The sequence below is a fragment of the Porites lutea genome, chromosome 8 (genome assembly GCF_958299795.1).
Source record: "Porites lutea chromosome 8, jaPorLute2.1, whole genome shotgun sequence".
Taxonomy (NCBI): Eukaryota; Metazoa; Cnidaria; class Anthozoa; order Scleractinia; family Poritidae; genus Porites; species Porites lutea.
This window is the reverse complement of record NC_133208.1, coordinates 26,671,898-26,698,980: the sequence shown is the minus strand read 5'-3', so window position 1 is coordinate 26,698,980 and position 27,083 is coordinate 26,671,898. Positions and strand designations below refer to the sequence as shown.

The 27,083-nt window shown below is 39.4% G+C and overlaps 1 protein-coding gene and 1 long non-coding RNA gene across 2 annotated transcripts; one reads left to right on the top strand and one right to left on the bottom strand.

The window, feature by feature from the left end:
- Positions 1–2,765: 2,765 nt before the first annotated feature.
- LOC140947125 (uncharacterized) lies at positions 2,766–11,952 on the top strand. The gene is made up of 3 exons (XR_012166919.1): positions 2,766–3,073; positions 9,332–9,373; positions 11,437–11,952. It is a non-coding gene; the product is annotated as an uncharacterized lncRNA (long non-coding RNA).
- Positions 11,953–13,880: 1,928 nt separating this feature from the next.
- On the bottom strand, positions 13,881–22,258 carry LOC140947120 (uncharacterized). The gene is made up of 5 exons (XM_073396204.1): positions 21,954–22,258; positions 20,369–20,522; positions 17,748–18,966; positions 16,794–17,044; positions 13,881–15,828 (listed from the first exon to the last, which is right to left on the bottom strand). Exons 1-5 carry the CDS (start codon positions 22,040–22,042, stop codon positions 15,553–15,555), a joined length of 1,989 nt encoding a protein of 662 aa, XP_073252305.1. The 5' UTR covers positions 22,043–22,258; the 3' UTR covers positions 13,881–15,552.
- Positions 22,259–27,083: the final 4,825 nt, after the last annotated feature.

The window sequence follows — 27,083 nt, the reverse complement described above, 5'->3', positions numbered from 1 at the left end:
CCTCGGGAAAAAAAAAAGATTTCCACCTTAATTACATGTACAGAACAAAAATCTTGCACTCTTAAAATAACCACCACCTCCCCCCCCCCCCCCCCCCCCCCTCCCCTTCCCCCAATAATTTAACCGGCTCCAGGAACTTGGTTCACTCTTACATTTGACATTTTAAGCGAGCTGGAATAAACGCGACAAAGTTGGAAAGAAAGCGAATTCATTTTTAAAAAAGACGTTTTCGCTGACGTCGCTGTTGTTGTTGCTAAATTTGAGCTCTCTTTGTTTTGAGGGGAGCCGGTGCGGCTGTACCGACAGGCTGCGGACAACTGTGTGAAGTTTCCCTGCCTAGACAAGGCAGAAATAATGTCTTCTTGAAAAGACCATGAAATTAGAAAAAAGAGCTACCTCAACAAAACTCACTTTCTGAGTTGTGTGCCACGATCACAGTGATTAAGGCCGGTATCCCCTGGTAGGCCCGGTAGGGATACCCAGAACACTGATCCTCCTGCTTCTGAAAATCGTTTTGGCTGGTTCCTTACCCGGGTTGCATGGCACTCCCTTATATAGCCTATACACTACGAGGATGGGCCGCTGAACAGGGTATGGTTTATCACCTCTCTGTCCCAGAGGGTATATGATTTCGTGAGAGTTTAGCAACAGGGTATTTCCTGCACGATTGATTTGATTTGCTGAATGAATTTTGTTTGTTCTCCAAGTACACAAAAGTAATGACTGTGACGTACCGTGCTCTCTTGCAATTGCCAATAAATGGCTTTAAAACAAGACTGCATGTCCTTTGTCCTAAACAGGCTAATAAAACTGAGGGTGTTGTCCTAAACAGGGTTTGTATTTTAGGAAGTTTTGTCCTAAACAGGGTCAGCGTCAAACCCTCAGTGGCTCACCTATACCCTAATATTGGTCGAGTACCCACCCACGGGTTTGTCGTTGAAGTAACTACGGTGATCGCCCCCGATACTGCCTTAATTTTTCGTCCTTTAAACTAGGTTCCCGGCAAAACGGAAACAACCCTTTAGGTCTGTAAGTCTCCGGCCAAAGCCCAGAATAAGCTGAGTCAGTTTAAACTGGGGCTAAATTACAACCACAGTAATAACTGAAAGAGTACTGAACAGAGAACACAAACGTCATGCTGGCAAAGTACTAACAGGGGGACAAGAAAATTAAAAGAAAGAGTTTACCTAATTCTATTGACAATTTCCTTTCTTTTCAAGGCCGACTGGTTTAATTTTTTTTGCTTGCTGTCCAGCTACTGAGTTGTTTTTATGATAATTATTAAATAGCAAGACGACCATAGCGACAAACAACTCTGATTGAGTGGTGCAGGAATTGAACTCTCAGTTGAAGACCTGGATCAGTAAATTAACAACATTAGTGCAAGATATAGAGACGGCAAACGGATCCTTACGGCAAAGCGACAAAAAAGTAAACAAAAGAGTAAAACAAAAAATACATTTCAACAAATTTGCCCGATATTTTAGTTTGGAAAACAAACCTTCTTCTTGGTCCAAAAGAAAAAGAAAAATGAAACTCCAAGATCTTTATTACAAATAAAGGTTTGAAAATTTAAAACAACAATGGCCTGTTCCAGGCGTTCAGATAGTAGAGCGCGGAAGAAAAATTCACGAAGAAAAAAAAACGAGCGGAGACTAGAGGGGGCAAGGGGGAGAGAACGCCTGTAAACATTCCCTTACAGAGCTCTTTCCGCCCTCAATTGACAGTAACTGTATCATGAACTACAGTTGGACTGAATTGTAAAATAAAGTGTTGAAAGGCTTAGGCACTGCGTGAAATAAGTAATTTAGTGGAATTTACAGGGCCACGATACTCCCATGGCACTTAGCAAATCGTATACCGACACGCGAGGTGTCATGAAACGCGGCGTTTCAGAGAGTGTCCGTGTCCCCGATACCTCTGTCGTGAAAAATCAGGACAAATCGTGGCCCGGACACGTTTTCTGCGGTGTGTCAAGAAATATACGAGCTCTGATTCTTAACGATATCAGTTAGCCAAAGCTATGTCGACTTTCGATAGTGAGGTAAAATGGCATGAAAACTGAAATTTAGGAAAAATTAAACTTCACGTAATAAAACCACAGCTAACTCATTTACGCAAACTTTCCAAGGTACGCCGAGGTTGGTAAAGATTTACGCTCTTGGCTTAAAGGTTGAATGAAGGTAACATAAGGTTGCAACAACTTTACGCTCATTCTCTTACGCGAGATATGAAAGTTGAGTAACTGTAAGGTTGCCACGTGCACTCTGGTAGCATAATCTGTTTTCTTTGTTGTTTTTAGCATGACCGACGTAGTTTTCACGCCGCTAAAAATGAGAATCGTTGGCTTGTTGTTTTTGGAGATCGTGTAATTCTGTTCGGGTGACTGGAAGGCATTGTTAACATAAATGGCCTGTCACTTACTCTTGAAAAATAATACAGTGTCTTTGTCACAACCAGTTAAACGAAAACAAATTCAAAACAGAGAGAACACGCGTGATAACTATTTCCTCACTTACGATGAACTACAGACGGCATTCTCGAAAAACTATGGCTACTTAATTTCAACGGAGTATTGACTAACTTTCTACAAATACTACATTGTTTTTTGAACTGCCTTTATCGCTTCCCGGGTATCGCCTCTGTCAGGAGAAGAAAAAGGAAGAAAACCTGGGGGTTATACGTTCGAATGAGGCCTGGAAATGAAACAATACAGCAAAGTAACTGGTCAGCGGGTATTCGCTTTGCACATGCTCTTTCAGGTTCCGATTTGGCGTCCATTTTGAAAGTGTGAAATCGATCGTTTCGATCACGCCAACTTGTTTGATTTCCCTTAGAAGTTTGAGTCCATAATTATGCTTCTCGATAGCATCACAGGACATTTGAGGATTGTAAAACATTATCATCGAACGTTCAACCTTCAGTTGTCGATAGATCTTAAGAGGCAACCCTTTCGATACAGGAGACTCAGTCAAGCAGATTGAGAGTTTGAACACCGAAGTATACTAAGGACTGTACTACTAAAGCGCTCCAAGACTCAGGATTTCGCTGGCAAATTAGATAGCAAGAAAAGGTAAGCTGCCCTGTTTTCAAACTATTTAAATCATTTTAAGTTTTCAATGAAATCAATGTTTTATAAAGCTAAAGGAGCTGTGGCACGAAATTTATCAAAATTTAAACAAATGAAACTGCCACCATATTGACTGAAACATAAAAATAACTACTCACAACAGTTGAAGAAGGTATAAACAAGACAGCATACACAAAAGGAGGCTCAGATAGACAAACTTGAAGAAGATTAAAGTGGATTACAATTGCTGGTTTGCACTTGACGTCACAGCAGCCAAATTGGTGGTGTGTTAGGGTTAAGAACAAAGAGCATTTCTCTCCTCCGGGAACTAAATTCTTCAAAAAAAAACATTCTATTGTAATGACCTCCAACACACACCAATATGACCGCCTTGTCACGAGGTTGCAAGCCAAGAATAGAGGTTTTTGAAAACTTGTTGGCCTAAAGTTCATTCTTTTTGCCTGTAACTTTTGAGAAAAATGTAATGCTTCGGGACAAATTTGTTTACATGAAACAGTGATGTTGTTATTTTCAAGTAATATTTCTTCACTTGCACTAGGTTCTACTGAGAATCGCATAACTGAGTAAAATCTCGCATTCTGATTGGTTAACGAAGCGAGGTATTAATTTCAGTGTGGAACTGCGAGTTGAAAACGAGGCTAAGCAATATTGTTTCGCATCTACATGTAGGTAACAACTATCGTCAAATTCTAACACAACAACTGCAAAAAAGGTTTTCTACAATGTCATTTTAAAATGTTTTCAAAACCATTGTCACCTTTTGAAGAGTTCAAAACAAACAAAAGCGTTTTTATAGTGAGCCAGAGGTTCTTCCTTGTTTTGAACTGAACTACAAATTCTCGAAGAGGCATAAAAAACCTCTTTCGCTCGCGACAACGAGAAAACAAGAACACGGCCCAGAAAATGGCAAGCCAAAGTTCAACCAAACGAAACGGAGAAGCGACAACGGAGGAAGTGACGGGGTCGATTGTCACATATACAGAAGAAGAAATAAATACCTTCAAAGACGACATGGCCCCTGAAAACACGAAAAAGAGTACGCCGCTTGCAATTGTCCTGAATCGTGATACTTAGAAAAGTACAAAACAGAGCTGAACTTGAACAGCTTTTCTAAAACATTTCAAGGTACTTACCATATATCAATCGCGACGTTAAACTTTCAGTGCTTTCGCTTGGACACTTCATTTCTTTCAGTTTTGCCGCCAAAGAGGTAAAAGGTGTATATTATTTTCCTTCTCAAGCAAATGACCAATTTGCAAAAAGATGTTATAGATAAGTGGCTTGTAAATTCAGTGAAATACCTCTATTTATCCTTACGATTAGTGTGAAGCAAGTGTTTACATGTAAAAGAGTTTGAAAACAAATGTAAAAACAAGCACAAGGTACAAAAAAAGTTGTCAAGGGTCAAACGTGTACGACTGACCTTGCTTCCTATTCGCTAACGCAAAGACAGTTCTGACAGTTGACTTTGAAATGGCTTCCTGGAGCGCGCGCTCAGGATAAAAACAAACAATATTATTGCCGTTTTCTTTTTTTTTTCTGATTTTGATTCAGTTATGCGATTCAAGGAAAATCCATTGCCTGATTCGTGAATTCCACGTTAAATTGCACTTGAAAACTGATATCGCACTCATCACTGCGTGATTCGTGTGATATCGGTTTTTGCGTGCAATTTAACGTGGAATTCCCTCGTCAGGTAATGAGTTTTCCTATAGAATAATGACTTGTAATTGGCATTATGTACAACTAAAACTTTGCTTGCAAGTCCAACCAAGATGGTGTCTTAGTGGGACATATATCCTTTCAAGAGAAAAAAAATGTTCACAGCCCTGTACAGTGTTTTCAAGAAAATTAGGACAAAGACAGTATACACAGTTTGTTCTTAGAAATCATACATTGCAAGCTCAACCTACAGATTAGTTAGTTATCTGCTGGCAGATAGACCTTTGTATGAAATTGTCCACCCGAACCTCATCCTCATTTCTTTGCGTTTGCTCAATAGAGCGTATGCGGGAAAGGTCTATTAGTGACTAATCTGTAGGTTGTGTGCACGGGGGGAGGTGGGGGAGGGAAGTTACTTCCTATACATTCTCTTAAATGAAATGGAAATGATGTTCTCACAACTTGCAAAGCAATCATCAAAGGTCTTGCCAGCAGTTTTGTGTACTGATGTTGCGCATTGCATCATAAACCAAAGGTACAATGTAAACGTTTTGAGAAGGAACAAAATCATGGTGGTTGAAGGCGGGATTGTTTCTTACTATTGCATTTCGTTTATTTTGGTAAATTGCAACTTTACTGATTTTATGTCACTTTTCAGACGTATTGTATGTTGCGGTCTTTCTTTTTCTCTTTGTAGAGTTTGGAATATGCAACATATAGCCTGTGAACAGGCTATATGTTGTATATGTTGGGGGAAGGGTTTCATATATGTTTCAATATATTTTTCATATATGTTTTATATAGGGGAAGTTTCATATATGTTGGCTATATGCTATATCTGTTTGGGGGAAGGGCAAAAAAGTTGGGAGGAGAAGGAAGGGAAAGAGGAGAGCCTTAAGACAAACCTTTGAGGCCGCTATTCCACCCTCTTGTCTATTAATTGCTGATCTTCTGTCAGCAAGATTGTCAATTAATGTAGTCAGTTTTGCATGTAAAAAGGGGGTCGGGAGGCAACACTTGACTTTTACCTGGTGCCAAAATGCTGCTTGTTCCAATGAGTTTTTTCTCTGGTGGTAGATTATGTGCTGGAGCGTAAGCTTTGACTGAGCAAAATTGTGGTTTTCCCTCTCATTTAAAAGTGAGAGGTCATGACATGTATACTGATTGTCTGAGGTTATTGTTGTCATTGTTTCTGGTCAGTGTGATTTGCCCTCTGATGCAAGAGCATTTTATTTTAGCTCTTTTGAAATGTACTTTTGTGGCTAAATAAGCTTATCAGTGATGTGCCAGAAGAAGCCATGTTAAAGATCAAAAGACCTGTCAGTGTTCTCACCAACAGGAGCTTGTATCAGAATCTGATGCACAGTGGGTGCCGCAAAATAGCAGCCTCATAGGTTTCTCTACTGGCTCTTCCCCTTCCCCTCTCATGATTTTTTTAACTTTCCCCAAACAGAGAGCCTGTACTGTTCACAGGCTATGCAACATAATACATGTATTATAGCAACATAATTATAGCTGAAACAATCGCCGAAGAGTTAAGATATTGAGAAGTGTTTTGCTGCAAACCTAAGGAAAGTTAAGGTTACTTTAATGTAAAGAGCTTTCAGCAATGGATGTAATTTGTTTATTGGGCTCATTTGAATTTCGACTTTCAATTAAGGTGTTTACTGATTCCAATAAACGGAGTGAAATCAAATGTTATCACTGAATTGTGAATATGTACACAATGTAAGGTCATATTATAAAGCTCTCTTGAATAGATTTAATTCTGATAAATCTGGCACTTTCTCAAGTAATTGTTATCTCACAACTACTATTATAATACTAAATAGTATTCTCTTCACCCAGAAAAATAAATGTATCTATAAAGTTTATCAATTCGATCGATAGTTCAGCACGCATGAATTTACACAGTAATGCAGGTAGTGTCGCTTCGATTTTGCAAGGACAAATACGATATGTGAGAAAAACAAAGAGGCATGAGATATATTTTTTTCAGTTATTGAATATTATTCTCTTTGCTGGTTCACTTTTCACCTCTGAACTACCACACAAGGTGACTGCTTTGCAAGTTGTGAAAGTGTTTTTCAGTCCGTATAGTCAAATTTTAAATTCAACATTAGCTTTTAAACCCAACTCTTCTATTTGACCTTGCTTGCTGTGTATTTTCAACTCGCTTCATCAAATTACAGTTACATAGTAGAACTATACAATTTTCAACTCAGCGCTGTGAATAAAACTATACATACACTGGACAAATTTTCCTACATTGCTACTTTTTATAAGCTTGAATGCCTGAGCCAATACTTAGTGCATTTTTCCACTTACCAAGTCACATTTCAAACTCGATCATGTATATTTTCAGCAAAACTTATGATTTTTTGTTTACACTACAGTGATCATTGATCAAGACCAGGGAGCCCCCCCTCCCCCTCCCCCCCCCCTCCGCCATAGAAGCCTTTGTCGGAGTGGGTGGTTCTTTAGTCCATTGTGCTTTAAGTGCAAGTGTTTGCCTGCGCCTTCTCACATGTGTAGTGTTCATTTCAAGTGATCTGTAATGAAATTTTTGATTGTTTGATTTGATCAGAATCTCTGATTGCCTGATCAAAGACAGTGGCCATTAAAAACAGTCCAAAGACAGTTAAGCTCATTCAAAAGGTATTACTATTAAGGAAAGAAATACACACTCCAGTCAAAAGACTCACATTATCTTTAGAAAAACAATAAGCTAAAGTCTACTAAGTCACAATGCAATTATCTATAGTTGATCCACCTCATTCTTATAATTTTGGAACTGTAAATCACTATCTGTGATAATTTAATATCCTGCAAAGAAAACTACTAAACGAGTTAGGCCCAGAATGATACAACATTGCAGAAAAACATTACATTAAAGGACTAGAGAAAATCACTTAAAATATTGAAATCCAGAAGGCACTTTAGAGAAAATTAGAACCCTTATTCAGCTGTAATAAAAAGCTTTATGCTTTAAAAGAGGTAAAAGAAAATGCTCTTGCATCAGAGGACAAATCTTGCCGACCAGAAACAAAAACCACAGTAAATCAATATGTGTTCCACGACCTCTCAGTGTGAAACAAGTGGCAAAAATCACATTTGTTCAGTGAAATTGTAGAACCTTCCAGAGCATAATCTACCCAGCAGAGGAAAAAAACTTATTGGAACGAGCAACATTTTGGTAGGAGGTAAAAGTCGTTTTAATAGGCCTACCCCTTTTATTGCTGTGCGCTCGATAAACATGCTATCGCGGATCCCAGCCACGATAGAATCAGGTAAATCCCACTATTTACAGTAGTGCGATTTGAATACCCCACTCAATGCATGAATCTGCCATAATCACCCAGCATGCAAAGAAAGTAGTGTCCGATAGCCCGGGGCTAGTGGATTTTGCTATCAGGCTGGTGAGTTCTGTTATTAACTTGCCCGATGGACAAGTGAAGTTTTTTGAGGAATTCAAATTACAGAAGTACTGTCAAATCAATCTGCTCATCAAAACATTTTTGGGGCTAGTTGAAATGATGTTTGGGCTAGTAAATGTTAGCTTCAGCTGTAAAACTTTCTTTGCACCCTGTCACCATACTGATAGGAATCTAAGCAAGTGCAAACTCTGCTGCCATGTTTGTGCAATATGCACTAAGCACGATGGACTAAAGAGCCACCAACCCGACAAAGGCTTCTATTGTGCTGACCCAGGGAGGCTCCCTGGTCTTGATCAATGATCACTGAAGCGTGAACAAAAATTCACAAGTCGTGTTGAAAATACACATGGTTGAGTTTGAAATATGACTCGGTAAGTGGCAAAATGCCCTGAGTATTCGTTCAGGCATTCAAGCTTATAAAAAGTAGCAATATTGGAAAATTTGTCTGGTGTATAGTTTTATTCATAGCGCCGAGTTGAAAATTGCATGGTTCTACTATGTAATTTGACGAAGCGAGTTGAAAATACACAGTGAGCAAGGTCAAATAGAAGAGTTGAGTTTAAAAGCTAAGGGATGCGAGCATAAAAACGTTTTCTTCTAAAGTAAGTAAAATTTTGAATTCAGCTATAAAATTCAAGTACCGAGGTTAGAGATTTAAATGATGCATTTAAAATTGAAACCATGAATTTTGGCAGGGATCGTACGCCATAAGCCTGACTTTGTTTCTACCCCCTGGTGTGCACCAAGTATGATTTCTAAGAGGAATGTCAAACTGTGTTCCATGCAATTCTGTGTTTGTCCTTGTTTTCTTGAAAACAATGCATAATGAAACAACTATTAGAATTGGTTTTTGTGATATTTGGAATAATCAAGGTCTCGGTAAGTGTTATCAGCCTCAGCCTTCGGCTCAGCTGATGTCATTTAGTCAATCCTCTCCGTTGATTATTTCTGGATATCACAAAACCTCATCCCACACCATTTATTGTTTAATATTAACAAAGTGAACTAAGACTGTGGTGGCACAGCCCCTGTACATTAATTTGTAAATACTCAGTATCTTACATTTCAGTGGGTAATTAAGGCAGCAGTGACAGTTAAAAGTAATTAAGTGAACTTCATTGATTCCTGATTTTCCTTTCAGTACTAGGCAAACATCTTAGGAGCACTATGCAATATTGTGCAGGTTAGTGACACTGGGGTTGAGGCGTTTGTACCAGAAAATAGAAGAAAAGTCAATGTTACTGAAAATTTGTAATTACATGTAACAACAAATGCTGAAAAGAAAATAGAATACCTAATTATTTATTTGATAAAGTGCTGAACCTCAAGCAACTACCCACCTCCAATAACCCTCCACCTTATAGGCAGAAACAAAATGAATTATCTCCTAACCTCGAATAAGTGCCTACCCCATACCAGCTAGATTGAAAAAGACTAAGTTCTACTAAATTAAGAGACCAAGTTTTCTTAGTACAGTATTTTAAAGAAACTTTCAGTGAACAGTTAAAAATCTGCTTTGGAACTCAAACAAAATTACTCTATCTCCAACAAAATTACTTTTGGTGAAAACTGTGAGAATTCATTAAACACCCAGCCCGAATACACGTATTAAAGTGACCAACTTGAATAATAGCCCACTCTCAAGGTGTAAAACTTTAGTGAGCACCCAGGCAAGGCACTTAATCAAACAAATATGGTATTTTGTTATGGGACCTCTTCATTGTAGCGGTACATGCAGTCACGTTTTCCAGTAGGTGTAGTGCTTGATTTATAAACACACAAGCTGTTTTATAAAAACTGCATTGACAAAATAGATTTGCAATTATTGAGAATCTATTTTATACCAATACAGCATTACATTTCATTTCACCCTTCATTAATTCGGCTTTGCTTTTTCAAAAACACTGTATCTCAGCTCCAGGTTTTGTCCAAATTACCGTTAGTTAAAATTTTGAACTACTGTGCAAATAAACCTTTTAAAAAAATAATGTATGAAATAGCTGTACATATGATCTGGAGATAGTTTATCTACAGTGTATATGTAAACTGCTTTTAATAGACCTTTTTACCGATACGGTGGCCATATTGAATTAATTCAATTTAAGGAGTATTATAGGATGCCCAGGGGGCATGAGCACATTTAGTTTGTAGTTTGGAGTGCTTTTTGGGACATTTTTTCGTAAAGTTTTCTTAGAATAAGATTGTAATGGGAAAAAAGATCCTTGTGCCCTGTTTGGATGTAATAATGATCGCCTTTTTCTAGTTAAGCATTAGAAATATGGTCTTTCACGGTATATTTCTAGGGAAAAAGGTGATCATTATTACATCCAAACACGGCACAAGGATCTTTTTTCCCAATAGAATCTTATTCTAAGAAAACTTTAAGAAAAAAATGTCCTGAAAAGCGCTCCAAAATACAAGCGAAATGTGCTCATGTCCCCTGGGCATCCTATAATACTCCTTAAATCGAATTAATTCAATATGGCCACCGTATGGGTAAAAAGGTCTATTAGTACCCTTATTTTGTCCCGCTGTTGATAATAATAATGTTATTGAGGACAGTCATCTGTCTTTTTCCTTCAATTCCCAATTTATTTTTGTGCATGCTTCACAGCAGGTGTGTCAATGCCAGAAATTTCAAATTCCATTGAATTTTTTGGGTGGCAACAAGCTACCTTAAACTTCAAGGACACTTTGGAGAATTCTTGCTGATCTCAGCAAGACTGTTCTTTGAAGTGCAGTGCCAACTCAATTCAGAATTATTTATGTTTTTTCAGTTAAACTTCCAGGTCTTCAGAATAGTACCCAGTGCTCCAAAACAAAAGGGGCAACTTTTACACCTTCATCTTCCACAAGTAGTATCTTCATGCCAGATGAAGATACTAAGTCTTGTTGACTAAACTTGTTGTTGATCTCTTGTTCGATGTCCACCCTTTTGTCACAAGGACATGCAATATTAGTAATGAGGCAATTTTTGTTCTGTTGGTCCACACACACGATGTCAAGGCGATTGTGATCCAGTTTCATTTCTGTTTATATACAGAAATCCGAAAGAAATTTGAAAGTCTTATTATCCTTAACATCACATTATTATTATCATTATTATTGTTGTGGTTGATGATGTTATTATAAGCATGAGTAGTAAAGAGGTTCATACACATGTACAAAAATAAGCTACCTTAACCACTATTTTGGCACTAATTTGTGGTTAATTTGCTCACTTTTTTCAATGACTGTGCTTTGCAGATTTTAGTAAAACAGATGAAGGTGCGAACAGATGGTTAAGCAGACCCTACAGCAGCTAGATGCCAGCTCCTTGGTTAATTCTTCCAAACCCCAGAGTTTAAGGAGATCCACCTACAAGCCAACCACCCTTTAGTTCACATGCATGGCCATTGTCGTTGATTAGCAGGGGAGCATGTCACACCAGTACATCCTCCTCCACTGCAGCCTCCCTCCCCTTATTCTCCTTTACTTTAAGGAGTGGCAGTGATGATGAACATAGGATGGAGAATGGATGGATTACTCTCTAGTTGTTGCCATTGTTTGATTAAATTTAATATCTTCACTTTGAATTTTGTTTTAGTTTTTGCAAAACTTTTTTTTAGAAAAAATTGAAATGTTCTGAAATCACTCATTCTGAATATTCCAATCAACCTTTCAACTGTACCTTGTATATTTCTTTGAATGAATTGTCAACATGTCCGAACACTTTTTAGAGTTAGGTTTATCAACTGACACAACTTTGCACGTTTTCCTGTCAGAATTATCAAACTTTGTTCCTGCATTTGAACTTTAAAATAAATGATGTTACGCGATTTAAAACCTGTGTTTTTTCCCTCATGCGTTGGGCAATTAGTTAAAGTGAATGAGACTGGGGCGGTGATAAAAATGGTAGAAAGGTCGGAACTGTTAAATATCATTTTCAGTATAATACTGCAACCCCACAAATAAGTCCCTGAAATGCAATGAAGTGCAGTGCTGACCAGGAAACATATCGTGAGGTATCAATGAAGTGAAAAGGCGGTATCACTTTTTTCAGTATCATGAATGGAAATTGAAAGTATCGTCAAATCTAGTACAATAAAAGTGTTGCAATTTTCGCGTATCAGGGAGTTTTGCCACGATTTCAACATCGGTAATTTCATGAACCGTGGAATTCCAGTGGTGTTTGAGTCCCTGGTATTTCACGTACCATGGAATTTCGGGGAAGTGAAGACACTCGAAACTTCACGTATCGTGGAATTTCATCGCATTCCGCGGAATAGAATCTTCACGTGTCGTGAACGTTTGGAGTATAAATTAGGATAACACAATCCGTAGCGTGGAATTTTAGTGAAAATGAAAGGCAAAAATTGTAGCGTTCGTCAACGGCACTCCATGATTCTCGGCAAATCTAGAAAAATAAGAACGTTTACAGGTCTTGACACGCCGCGTTTCAATGACGTGTCCGGATATCGGATATTCCATGCCGCGGAAAAAGTTCGATTCAGGAAAAATACGGGTCCTGACACTCAATGTATACGCTGCGTGTCCGGAGCCCGATACCTCTCCATACTTCCGTTTTTCTCAAGAATACGGGTTCGTATCGACTAATATCGGGACCATGACACAACTGATTTCACACAGTGAGGGGACCAGGCTCCGCAGTGGCGGAATTAGCTTGAATTAGCTTTTTTAATATAAACAACATCGGAGGTTTTCCCTCTTTTAACTGACCAAATCTAATTTCTGCCGCTCAGAGTCTAACATTAAGAGGGTCAGTCCAACATACTGAGCAATTTTTTCCTGCGGTTTGTTTCTGTAAGGATTTGATCCCAAATGCAGTTAAGTACTGATTTTGACCTCTGTTTAAGCATTTTAAATCTTTTTTTTTGCGGCTAAATAACCTTTCAAACAAGATTTTTCTTTGCCTTTCTGGGCTTCCATAAATTAATGATCTCACACCTTCCTTCCATATTGCCGTAGACTGCAAAACAGTCCATATTTTTGCGTATTCAAGTACGCGCTAGCGGTCAAACAAAAGGTCTGGAACGAGGCTGCGGCTCACGCGCTTCGCGCTCGTAAGACTCTTACACGCCACCGATTTACTGATTTTGAGAAAAAAAAAAAAACCGACTGTTTTTCAGTCTAACAATGCCGTGGCTACGTCCATGCCTTCCTCCTGCCCCACCTATGGTTGTTGCTTCTGTTATTCCAAATCGCTTGAGCTTGGTATTTCACTTGGCTACGAGAGGCCCTACGATGATGATCCTGGAAATTGACACGCCAACGTTTCCTTTGATTATATACGTTTATTATTCGTGGAAAGAGTTTAAAAGTCAAGATCTCCCAGAGCCCATTGGAAGAATCGCGCAAACGTCCTGGCCACGGCGAACGAGATTCAAGCAAATTTTCTTTTCTTATCACGAAAAGATTCCACATAGAGGAAATGCTCGATTACATTGTTGTTAGTAGCTTCGATTTCCGCGTTATTCGATAACAGATGTCTCTCTCCCTCCATATCGCATTCTTCATCAATGTCACCAGTGCTCGAGTGTTAACAGAAGGTGTAATAATCGACCAATAAGAGGGTCCGGGGCATACTCTCCCTTGGGACTTGGGAAATTTTGTAGATTTTAACTCCCCAAAGTCCCCTTTTCTGGGTTTCTGAGTCATTCAGACAGGATATTGGCCAGATTTCAGCTTGGAAAGTTTTATTTTTATTAAAATATATTTATTTATAAAAAATCTGACCGAGTTTCGTAAAACGGTGGAAACCGGTGTGGATCCCCACCTGGTCTCCTCAGAGAGACCACTCAAAATTCAGAGCCAGGGAAGTAACTTAATTTTGGCAAATGGTCGCTTAATAAACTACCCGAAAAATTTACTACCCAACTTTAAAACGATTCTAACTCACTGAGGCAAATTTTTTAAACCAGACTTCTTTCATCACAATCTATACTACTAGATTTATCTCAATAAAAAGCTTTTAAAAATACATAAAGAATGACAAGGAACACACTTACGCAAATTCAGATTCTACCAATATGGTTCTATAAAACAGCTATTTTAACGGTTCAAAAAGTTAATATTCATAAATTAATAAGAAGCAACCTCATGCAAAACCGATTCCTTACTTAAAAATTATATTGAGTTATACATACATTCAATGAGACTGGTAAGGGACATCTTGAGATAGGAATGATCCTTTACTAACAAAACTAAAGCTTCATATATGCAGCGACAAAAAAAAAAAACAAATACCCTAAGAAAGAAATTATGCTTCAGGAACAAATTCTACTTAAATATTTCACCTGAAACTGAATATTTCAGAGACTATAGATCAGGAATCGCTAAGGCAAGGCTTGTCCTGTTGTCCTTAATAACTAAACGCTATTGAAAATGCTGGAATAAGTAACTTCTGACTTGTATACAGTTCTAAACGGTAAGGCCCAGTTTATACACACGCCGCAAACATCATCACCAGCAACATACGTACACACAGTATCCAGGTGATCATTAGTACTCGCATTTTGTTAGGGTGTTTATAACAACAAAGGGTGACCAAACTGCCTCTGTGAATGTTACTTGTGTTCATCTCCGCGACGTATGTGTAAATTAGGGATTGAGAAATTTTGCTAGAATAGGGAGCTTCAGCAACAACGACGGCAACGGCAACGGCAGCGAAAACGTCACTGAAAATTGAATTTCGCTGTTCCAAACTTCATCCCTCTTATTTTATTTCAGGCAACTTATCAAGCGTTGGGGAATCTTTCTGGAGTTGATTCTAAAGGATTGAATCTAGGTTCAGGAAAAAAAAAAAGAAGAAAATTGTCTTGTATATACGTCCTCCATAAAACGTGAAATTAGGCAGGTTCAAGTCGTAGTCGTGAAACGACGGCAAAGAAATGTGCAAAACAGCGTGATGCACGTGCAAAATTGTTGTTTTCCTTATCTAAAGCTATTGCTTTTTTCCCGTTCTCGTTGGCGTCGCCGTCGTGGTGCTTAAGTTCCCTATTACTAAGAGCGACTGCAGGCAATGTGATCTTTAAACAACTAAATCCTATTAGAATAGAATAGAGTGAATAAAATAAATAAGAAGATTTTCATATTACCTAAGGGGACTGTGTATGATTATTTTCAGACAGAAAATTTCCTATGAGTTAATCATATTTAAACGTCTATTAATTCCGTCACAATAGCATTGATGAATTGCAAACAACTGACTAAAATGATGCGTTCAGTTTATATGGAGAGAGAAGTTTCTTGACGACAACAGCAAGTAAGGTGGCAAATGAAAGGTGTAGTGGCTTGATTCAAATGACATGAATTTGGTTAAGTCGAGTTTGGAAATTAAACATTACAGAGTAATTAGACAACTTAGCATCCTTCATGTGGAGTAAGACTAACATAGTGAAGCTCATGCACGTGACCCAGCACAAGCCGGTTGCTACCAGTAACATCATACTCTGGGCAGATCATTATGTCATGGTGATGCGGCAGACTGCTGATCACCTGGATGCAAGTTTCAAAGTACTTTGCAGCACCACGGAGAACCACGTGATCACCCCATGTACCATCTGCCACTATGTTTGTGAGGTAAGCGTTCCAAGATGAATATCCATCAACAAAGTGGAAGAGATCTGTCCCATCTGGCTGCAAAAGAAAAAATGCTGTAGTTACTAGAAAAACGACAAAGTGCATTTCTAGACGGTTCTTATTCAGAAAACTACGCAGTCAGCTCTCTCCACCACAGACTCCGGGGGGGGGGGGGTACTCAACAATTTTATCCGGGGAGGCTCCGCCCCGAGGTCCAACCCCTTACCCTTTTATATACCAGTTTTAACAGAAAAGGTTCACCTTTCGTATACCTCGTATATTGACAAATGTTACCCCTTTCACATACCTTGTTTAGAACTTTGCATCCCTTTTAAAAGGAATGCAAAGTTAAAACTGCTGTAAATGCACCATCTTTTTTTATGAATCAATCACTAAACCAGGAAGTTTTCTTGTCTCTTTTACATCCATAAAAATGCGTCTGTTAGCCCTTTTTAGTCCCTTTACAGACTGAAATGACAGATTTCCCTACCCTTTTATATACTTCAACCAATAAAGTCCCTACCCTTTCATGAACCTGAACTGGCTGAAAAAGATACCCCTTTTGTGCGGAGCCTCCTCGTGTAGGCCATAATAGGGAGTACTCCCCTGGGCCACAGACACTGTTAATAGTCGTACTCTAAAATAAGTGTACGCCTTACAAAGTTTCAAACAAAATAAATAAAGAACGATGAGGACCAACTCTATATGTCCGTTAGCCTCTTCAAGCGTTTAGATAGTGTGGATGACGCAAAAGAGAAGTGAGCAGGAAAAAGCCACCGTGGTGACAAAAATCTATTTCAGTCAAGTCGCAGGTCTGTTTCTTTAAACGTACGCAAAAGAAGCTTAACGGCCGGGATGAAAAAAGGAAATGTTCCCCAGTCCGTTTCCATTTATGCTTGGACTTCCGTTATTTGATTTATATTGAAAAGAAACTCTCTTTATTTTCTTCCTTCTCCGCTTCGGTCAGCCTAAGTTGCTAGTATGAGATAAATAATGTTAAGGCACTAAAAAAAGACACTAACCAGCCTGGGGTTGTCGTTGAGGTACTGGACAACAGTTCGGCGTAACTCTTCATGGGTGATTTTAATTCCCTTGATGTGGTCAAGTTGTTCTGAAAGTGCAAAAAACATGCAGTTTCCACCCCCTTGATTGTCAGAAATCACAAAACCTTTCTCCAAAGCAATCTTCTTTAAGTTCAAGGACAGATCAGTTTTGCTGGCCTCTCTGCGCGCTTCCCGCTTGATTTTTTTAAGTGCAAGGAAAACCAGTTCACCTGCAAATGATAGAGAGGAAAATCTAAATGCGAAAGGTTATTTCAAGTCAGTTTAATATAGCGTTTTCACATGACGTCACGGCGGCCATATTGTTATTCCCAAAAAAAGAAACGGCGGCTATGTTGGTGTTCCAAACCAATCCTGTGGGAGTTAACTCTTTTCTTATATGAACCCTTTTTTTCCCAATAAATTGGGCTAGATGTTCGCCATGTGAGTGAAAACGCTCTATGGGAGATAGTACACTGGTCCAAACAAAAACCAACTGACCATTTTAAATAATTATTACGGTGGTTTCAACAGAACAAAACCAGAATGACTCAAATCCCACGGCTATTTCTGCAAAACCAGCTAGCGCTGATCAAAATTTGGAAAACGTTTGCGATATCCAGTAAAATAACGACAATAGTATAGGATATCGCCAGAAAAAGGGACGGCAACTGAGAAGCCCTGGGGACGAAGTTGAAGAAAGAAACTTAACATCGACCGAGGTATGCATGTTTTTAAAGTATGAATTATTTCAAATAAATAAGAAAACAATTATTGGATTCGGCTTTCGAATTATCTGCGAAATTATGCAGATCTAGTAGGGTGTTATCCGCCTCGGCCAACACCCTCCACGATCTACAGAATTCTTCAGATCATACTCAGCCTCATTCTATAATTGCTCATTTAAATTATCGTTACTTTACTTTGAGTACATACTTGATTTCTTACTATAAACCATCTTCCACATCGTGTCAACAAGGGATTTGCACTGTCTCTCCCAACTGAATCTCTCTTCATAACTTCTTCGTAGTCTTTGGATTTCCTCAAGCCGCTGTGCCCTAGATTTTTGATGGATAGCTGCTATTGCCTTTGCCCATTCCTTGGGGTCATCCGAATCAATCACAAATGATTTACCCATTGGAAGATCACGCAGTGCTTCTCCAAACCCAGAGTTTCCACTGACCAGAATGGGAAGACCGGCTGACATGGCTTCCAGTGCTGTCAAGCCAAATCCCTCAGTTCTTGAAGGCATGATGGCCACATCAACTTCACAAAACAACTCCTTTAATCTTTGCTTGTCTTTCAAGAATGATCTGACAAACAACTGGTTTCTTGGAATGCCCGTCTCGCATAACATTTCCGCGACTTCATCCTGCTTTCCATCAGGTGCACCAACAAAGATCAGACGGTAAGAACTGTCCTTCAATTCAACTATTGCTTGAGCGGCAATGTCGTATCCTTTGAGACTGAAGTCTTCAAAATCACCACGGCCAAGGGTTAAAACCGTGAACTTCGCATTCGCTCGCGTAGTAGCATGCTCAACATCTGAAAACTCTTTAAAGGTGCCTGGCATCAGCTGGAAGACATCATGATGAGATGAACGCAAGTAGGACGAGTATGCTCCTGTCAACTTGGGCCCAACTGCCACAGCGAGATCTGCAAGTTTACACAGCTCAATTTCAGCTATATTCTTTCCTTCTCCCTTGGCAATTGCGCCAGGATAGTTCTTATACATTGCTAGCTCTTCAGGCTGGGTGTGCACTACCTGCACCCACTTGCAACAATGAGACTCCTGGATGATTTGAGCTTGTTTACCCAGCTTTGCACCATGACCAATCACGACTTGAATGTCAAGGTCTCTTGGTGGAAAGCTCAACCAATCAAGAGGATCACTAAAGCCAGGGCGACGACGTACTTCCACAATGGAAATGTTATGAGCCCTGGCGGCTCTCTTGTCATCTTCACCGCACTCAAATTGAGGCACAATGATAGTGACTTCTACGTTTGGTTGTTTTGCCAAATGTATGGCAAGCGTTCTGTTGATTGTTGACAAGCCACCCTTAGATGACTCCCACTCATCAGCCAGGAGGGAAACTTTTAAGATTGAAGGCTGTGCATGACGTTGTGTTTTACCAGAAAAGTCTAAATGCAATTCCTGAAAGCAAACCAACATTGTATATTTCAAAATAGCACTTTTAGTGAGGGTGCCGACAAGAAAGAGTTTGAACCAACATTTGTAAAACCTGATTCCATCAAATTAAAGATGATGTTAACTTAACTAGCAAAACAAAACCATGTTGGGAGGAAAAAGGAGCACACCGCAATACATACGGTATACGTGTTAATTAAAGACGTTCAACGTACCTGAATATGGCGAGAATTGAATGTTTATGAGTCACCTCACCGTAAAACTAACGTAAACGCGAACACAAACCTTAACTTTAAGCTCTAACCCTCACCCTAACCCCAACTCAAACCCTAACCCTAACTCATACCGAGTTTGTTGTTGGTTCTCTCCCTTACTCCGCGAGGGTTTTCTCCGGTACCCCGGTTTTCCTCTGTCCTTCAAAGCCAACACTTCCAAATTCCAATTCGATCAGGAACGCACAGAAACGTTTCAACAAGTTCTTGTGAACTCCTACGAGCTCCGTGGGTAAACAAATTACAATTACAATAACTCACTGACTCATAAGACTGACAAAACAAGGTTTCTTGATGTCGAATATGGCATATTCTGGTGCGTTGAGATTTAACAACGAGACGCACTTGCTCGTCTTTGCTCAATTATGAGGGCACTCGGATTCCTTTGCCCCAGTTCCTAATTCTTCGAGACATTCAGGCATTTCGTGAACGAAGAGAGAACCTGTGAAGGATATAACGGGAATTTTCCAAAAAAGGAAAAAGTTTAGCAGGAGCTCTTTACAAGAAAAACGGATAAACCGAGACAAAGAGTGTTCTCGACGATTTGAAAATGCCTAAACTGGAAAAAAATCTTCACAACTGTTGCTATCGTGTCATCACTACGGGAAACTCGCAGTTTTAAAGAGGTTTTCGGCCTTTAAACACTTTTAGGACAAACTTTATATAAGTAATATAAAAAAAGAAAAGAAGAAGCAGAGACGAAAAGTAGCTTTTGTGACTTGGAAAATGCCTTGACTGGCACAAGTCCTCCAACAGTCACGCGGTAGGAGGCAAGTGTCACTTGAAATGGCACGATTTCAAGATTTACAACCACCACTACAATTTGAGTAAACTTTTTCATTGCTTGGATAAGCTAATATTCTACAAGGCTTTCAAAAAGGAGTGCATTAGAACTCTAAGTAGCAGTGCTAGCCTGCGCCTAGGTTGAGCCTCAATCTACCACTACTTCCTTCGTTTTCTAAAGCATTTTTCATATTATTCATCGTATTTTGGTATATACGGTATTTACATTATTTTATAGGCTTATGTTTTTTAATAGAGCTGCCCTCTGGATATACTGTAATAAATCATCGTCATCGCCACTCTACAGAAGGCTGATGTCTATAAAATGTTTTAGCCGATTGAGTAATACTAACCGCACGTGGAATGTTCTGGATGGGCAAGTGAAATTTACACAACAGGCTTGTTCTTCCTGTAGGTATCGACGTGTTATGGAACTCTACTTCTGCTAGGTCTTCGTCTTTACAGACACGAACTCGCAATTCAGTCTTGAACTCGTCTTCTAATAACCTGTTCAAATGTAAACCAAAGATATTATCCAAAGATATAAGTGGGGCGCCCACGCCCGTTTAGCGCGCGTGGGACAGAGCCCCATACTCATGGAATATGGTCAGCCTCTTTTCGTTTGGTTCTCACGTGACTGACCGAGCGTACGTACGTACATACGTACGCGTCTACAGATTGTACGGGTGGGGTAGGGGAGACTATCAAAAGGAAGGGAGGGTGTCTCAGGCGTGTCTTGGCAAGTCCACATCTTTAATATAGGACATTGACTATATGGTCAATTGACAGCTGTCAAAACAGGATAGCCACTGACCAGTATCCCAGGACCATATCGCGAGCTCATGTGTCAACTCATCGATGTGATTTTGATTTTGATTTTGTGATTTTGTAAAGCTCTCGCGTCGTTATTAATCGTTTTCCCAAAGAAATTTTTACAGGAATCTGTAGACCATCCTTCTAACATTCAACCACCAGCAGCTTAATCGATTTGAAGATTTCGCACATGGTGAAAATTACGTTATTTCACGCATTACTTTTATTGAAGTAAATTGTATGCCTTCGAAATTAAATTATATTCAAAGAACAGAGTACTATCTCCCCAAATCATTTTACAGATATTTAGAAGTTGTAAAAGAAGGCTGTGATGTTTGAAAGACGGTAGAGTAATCGGTTTTTGCACGCGAGGCTTTCAAACCCATGTAATAATTGAGTGCCTCAACTGACGATTTTAACGGATTTTGCTTATTTGCATTTATCTCTGAAATAAAAGGATATTCCACCCAAAAAAAACATACAGTGATTTAAGTTATACCCTAGCCTATCTAACATTAAAATATGAAAGAAATCGAATTTTCCACCCTTGCCGCGATATGTTTGATTTTTACGGACAGGCGCTCTTAAAGACAAAGTCCTGACTTATTCATTTTTCCTTTTTTTTATTTCCCTGCTTGGATGAATTCGGAATCAACTAGACCGGTAAAAAACATGCTGGCGTCCAACACTTGCATTGCTTCCAACATGAGGCCGGTTACCTCTTAAAAATTGAGAGACGTCTTCTTTACGTGTAATTGCACCAGCGCGTGCATCAGCCATACGTTACACGTGGTATTAATAAAAGAACTTGCTGCCGAAGTCAAAAGGATGCTTAACCACCTATTCGCATGATTATTCAGTTTTCATGATTTTTCAATTTGCTCAAAAACCAGCATTTCCAAATTCCAATTCAACCAGGAATCAGGTAGACGAAGAATCACTTTCTGGATGTGCTACCACCGAATCATTATTCTTTTATTCATTTTATGATTCAATTACAAAGCAGTTCTACTGGGTGGGTGGGGAGGGGGGGGGGGGGGGAATAGAATTTGTGTAGCTTGAAAGATGGGATGCGCTCCTGGCCTTGTTCTTCAATGGGTATGTGATGTATAAAAAAAAGCTTACCTGAGGAAAACATCATTCACGTCCTCATCATCGAATGGACATATTCCTCCTGATACAAAAACAAATGCTTTGTCCTCTCCTGGTATCATATCTTGTCTCGAACTGCCATCAGCATACGTTACGTTTTTTTCTTTAAGATCGTGTATTACCGCTTTTGTAAGGTGACTATGACAACAAATAAGGAGCAAAATGTCTGGAATATCCGGACGAAAGTAAGCAACGAAACTTGCTCTTCTGGGCGGCTTCCATATTAATCTGGTCAAGTAACAAATGTACCTAATAATTCCAAGACTCTCTACACCAGAGTTTTCTGGACGCCAGTCGAGAAGATAGGAATATCTGGAAGAACCAAAAATTAAAGAGTGAGAACCAGAGTAAAAGGAGTTGCTATGAGCCTTTAAATGGCACAGAGAAAATTTCAGCTGTGCTACGTAATCGCCGTCTGATATAACGATTAAACTACGAAAAGGAGTGCGAATACATTTGAAAAGGGAAACTAGAAAGAGCTTATCTTAACGTGTTGAGTGAAAAAAAAGCCAGTAAGCACTTCGTTCATGAGCCGTCAACCTTTTTTCCACAACTAGAATGAGAAGACTTGGAGAATATTGTTTGAGTTTCAGTTTTGTGCAAACCACCTGAGTAATATGCATCCTGAGTAGGATGGAGCATAAGAAATAAAGTTTTAAAGAAAAACTGTTATTTTTGGTAACTTCCTGGATGCATTTTCCGGAATACCCAAACACCCACTTTTTATTAAACTGAGCTTCCTAACAAACCCAAAAACCTAAACCTAAACCGTCCAATATGTCGCACGGGGAGTTTAAATTCTGAGCTTATTACTTTTTGAAAAATGGGAAACTAAAAAAGGCCTTTGTTTAATCCATGTTACGACATGGTCCATCGCATACCAGTATACAGGTTTAACTCACGCAAACCGAGCCTGTACACAGACCATCGACTTTCTCTTTGTAGATCGTCGAGCCCACGTACGGAAATAAAAACCGCAGGGGAATTTATTGTGTTCAAGCGCAAGGAGTTTGGGATCGGGGTGGGGAAAGGAGAAAACAGGTGCGCGCTGTCGAAGAGAAAACGTCTGTGGACAGGCGAACTCAAACTTGATCCAACAGCATCCAACACCATAAAACACATCTAACATGCTGCGTCCAACAATATTGAATGAAGTTGAGCTAACACTTACCATTGTTGGATCCGTTAAACAGTGGCTTTTAAAAACGTCCATCTATTCTAAATAACTAAATGATTTTTTTCAGCGTCTTTACCCAGAAAATCGTTGGACCTGAATCCTAATAAAACTCCCGTCAAACTGCGCAGGTTTCACCAGATCAGTGAGTTCAGTCCATTCCATTTTTTCCTCCTCGCAATTCAGGAACAATACTCTCACATGGCATTTAGTAGGATCTGGATTAAAGTCCTGCCGGTCTCGAAGAGAAACTGGCAGCTGAATGATTACAGGCCTAAAGAACTGGACAACCTCAAAGCATTTAATTCGCAGAATAGGTCCAAGAAATACACCTTCCTCTTCAAATTCTTTATTTGGAACTTCTTGCACCTGTACCATTTAAAAGAGTAATCATCAGCAGTTAATTTCATGTATTCTTTAGGCCTTAAAATTGACAAGAATTCCCCATACGATAAATAAAAAGCTAACGTAATTTAAGTAACAAAAAGATCTCTACAAATATTCAGTAAACGATTTTTCAGTCAAGCCATCTAGACTGGTCACTATTAGATCGTCATTTTTAAAAAAACCGTATCACTTTAATAAGCCTTTATGATGATACTTTCTTTATAAATGGGCCCTTTGAATCACACCAACCTTTAACTCCAGGGTAAACGGTGACTCTGGTGCAACAGCATTTTCGGGGACTGTAACCGTCACGCCTGGATAATCAGGATGAATGAATAAACCGCCAGTAGATGTGATGGTGTAAGGCGGAGAAGATTTGAGACGGCAAACCACTGCATATGTTGAGCACTCATTTATGTCAGCTTGAGCAACGGGGAATAAAAGGTTGGGTATGTCCTTGTGAGAAGGGCGCTCATCTTTGATGTCTGTTACCGACAAAAAATACAAGTAAAATGTAACTATCATAATAATTATGCTCTTTTTTTTACTTCCTTTGCCATCTAAAAAGGGCTGACGTTATAGAAATCAAGACTGGAAACAAGATTCAGATCGAGAGCGCAATCGCAACTGCGACACTTGATATGAACACTATCTCAAAAAAAGAAAACAAGACGCACACCGTCCCCTGCTTAAGGAAACAGGATCTGCCAAACGATTATCTATAGTTGCTATGAATCTACTACATAGAGAACTTTTCTATACCTTGGCGGCAGCGTAAGTTCTTGGTTTCACTCACGTCTTCCCATTCATTGGTCTCCTTTTTGATCTGCCGTTTTATCACCACTTCGTAGCCCCGTAGGTCCGGTGCACTGTGAGAAAGCGACAAAGTCACCATGGCACTGAATTTCAGGCGTTGGCCATCGTGGGAAGATAGTTCAATAACATTGCTGACAAGGGCCTCGTGTTCTTGTAGTGAAGGTGAGCAGACACTGGATTTCCATTTGTAGACCGCTATTGACGTAGGCTCAGACACAGCATTTGGATGGAATATAAGATGGACACCCCCTTGTTTGAGGGTCCAGCGGGTACCCTCACGGGTCACTATTTCTCTGCAATGAGTCAAAATTTTAATAGTCGGTTGTTTTCAAAACACAGCTTTCACTAGTTCAATGTTCGAGTAAAATCTACAATAAATGGAGAATGTAACAAGTAAAGCTTTTTGGGCAGATGGGGACAGAGACTGGACAATAATGTTTTTTTTTCACGTAGTGCAGGGGTCAATGCTAGTCTTCTCCTTTATGACGATTTCAAGACAAAAAGATCGTCGTACTAGAATATGAATATAATATAATGTTAACTATAATTATTTAACAGCAACTCTTAGCTGCTTTTATCCTCCAAAATTAGGATGCCCTACCCTTAGCGTTGAGCAAAGAAACTAAACAAAGTCTGTCGTTGTCGGATTTCAAACAATATTCTATTGAAAAAACAGAACCTTTAGTAAATTTTGACTGCGACGTTCAGTCGGATGCTCGTCTGCGATGTATAATTATGCTTACTATTGCGGTGAGCGAAACACTTTTCCAAGGGGTATTCGATGCATGTGACTTATCAGATAATTGTTTTAAATAAAAAATTAAGCATTGTGAAAAGAACGTAATTGTAATCCTAATGGGTCTCGCACACGCTGGAAATTCAAATCGCCAGGTAAAATATAGTCTGCTACACAGCCGTGTACACTCTATATCTACAACATTAGTTTTGCGTAAAGGGCAAAAAGTCTATATTTTACCTAGTCTGCTACACAGCCGTTTTTAGTGTCGTCACGGGGAGGAGCGTTGCGTGACGACTCTAAAAACGGCTGGGTAGCAGACTAGGTAAAATATAGACTTTTTGCTCTTTACGCAAAACTAATGTTGTAGATATAGAGTGCACACGGTGCACACAACCCATGCAAAAAATAAAAGACATTAGGCCCCCTCCACATGTATCCAAGCCTACGAGAGCAGACGCCTTTTTCGGTTCTTTGAAAAAAGCATCTTTTTTCGGGGAATTAGTCTTTCGGCTACAGATAAAGCTCAGGCAGAATTAAGCACTAACTAAAACGCAACTTTTAAAATCACGCTCTCCGGAGAGGAAAGGTCGATTTCCTTCACTTTTGTGGAAGGATGAAAAAGGAAAACTATCAAAAACCAGACGTGAGGGTATTTGATCTCGCGCGGAACAAGAATGTTTCACTGCCACTTTCCTTTTCTTAACAAGCGTAGCATATCTACGTCAGTTTCTCTCTTTTTGGGTGAAATGTTCAAGCTTGTTATTTTATGATTAAATTTATCGGTAGGGGTTCTTTTATCACCAGTTTCGAAAATCGAAGCGGTTAAACGACACACCAGAGGTCGACAAACAACGCCTCGGAGGTACCTTCACACAAAGAAATTTGTGAGTAACTTTTCACTGCTGTTACCGCCATCGGAGGTTCCAGTAAACTCAAACGGTACTTACCTTTTGATGACACTGCTTTCGTTGCAATAAGTATTGTCTTCAACTTCAGTTTCCTCTTCAGGCTCTACAACACCCTCTTCTTCAGTGCCTTTTAAAGGTAACACTGTCTCGACCACTTCTCTATCTTTGCCAGCATTTGAAAGCATTCCAGATTCAGCAGTTTGTTCCAACGAAGCCGTACTCTTTCCTCCTTGCGGAACATAAGATACAATGATAAGGCCAATTAGGATAAACCTGAAGATGTCTCTATGTCTACGTATACGTTATACCAAAAAGCTTTTTATGCCAACACAAAAAAACTGTTGTTTTATTAAAAGCGGAGTTCAACATCAATGAAACAAATAGCCTGCGTGCCGGGCAGACGTGTCCTATTTCCTTTGTTGCACGCGGAAAGGTGAAAAACGAAACAGAACGTTCGCGTATCACGTTGAATGGTACAAATATTAATTGATCGGATTATAATTATGCTTACTATATCACGGCGAGCGAAACACTTTTCAAAGGGGGTCTTCGATGTGACTACTCAGATCCTCTTTTAAATAAACAAGTAAACAAACGTAATGGTACTGAAAGTGAAGAATGATCATCGCAGTAAATTTTCCACTTTAAGCAGTTGGAAAGAAGAAGCCTGAAAAAAATCAGGGCTTCAACGGGATTCGAACCCGTGACCTCCGCGTTACCGGTACGTTGCTCTACCAACTGGGCTATGAAGCCACACATTGGGAGCGAGGTCAATTTCACTTTCATCTACAACCGCAGTTCAAAAAAAATAATAAATTATTTCATTTAGTATATACTAAAACAGTGGATAGTGTTTTTCGCGCGTTCTGATTGGCTACTCAATCAGTGAATATCCTGCACTATTCACTGATTCACCTCCAGTTCGTCGGAGCGAGCGACGCCAAACTCGTGTAAGTTGCAAGCAAAATGCCTTCCCGGTTTGCTGCCGTAAACAAACAAAGAAATTTCACAACTAAACAAGCAAGCTGTTTCCGAAATACACGAAGAAGGGGACGAAGTTCGGATTGGAAGTTTTAACA

Bases quoted from the DNA above. Each gene is read 5' to 3' on its own strand.
- LOC140947120 (XM_073396204.1), bottom strand. From the start codon at position 22,042: ATGATACCAGGAGAGGACAAAGCATTTGTTTTTGTATCAGGAGGAATA. The intron at 18,967-20,368 runs GTTAGTATTACT...GTTTGCTTTCAG, and splicing joins TCCAGAACATTCCACGTGCG to GAATTGCATTTAGACTTTTC. The intron at 17,045-17,747 runs GTATGTACTCAA...TATCATTTGCAG, and splicing joins GGTTTATAGTAAGAAATCAA to GTGAACTGGTTTTCCTTGCA.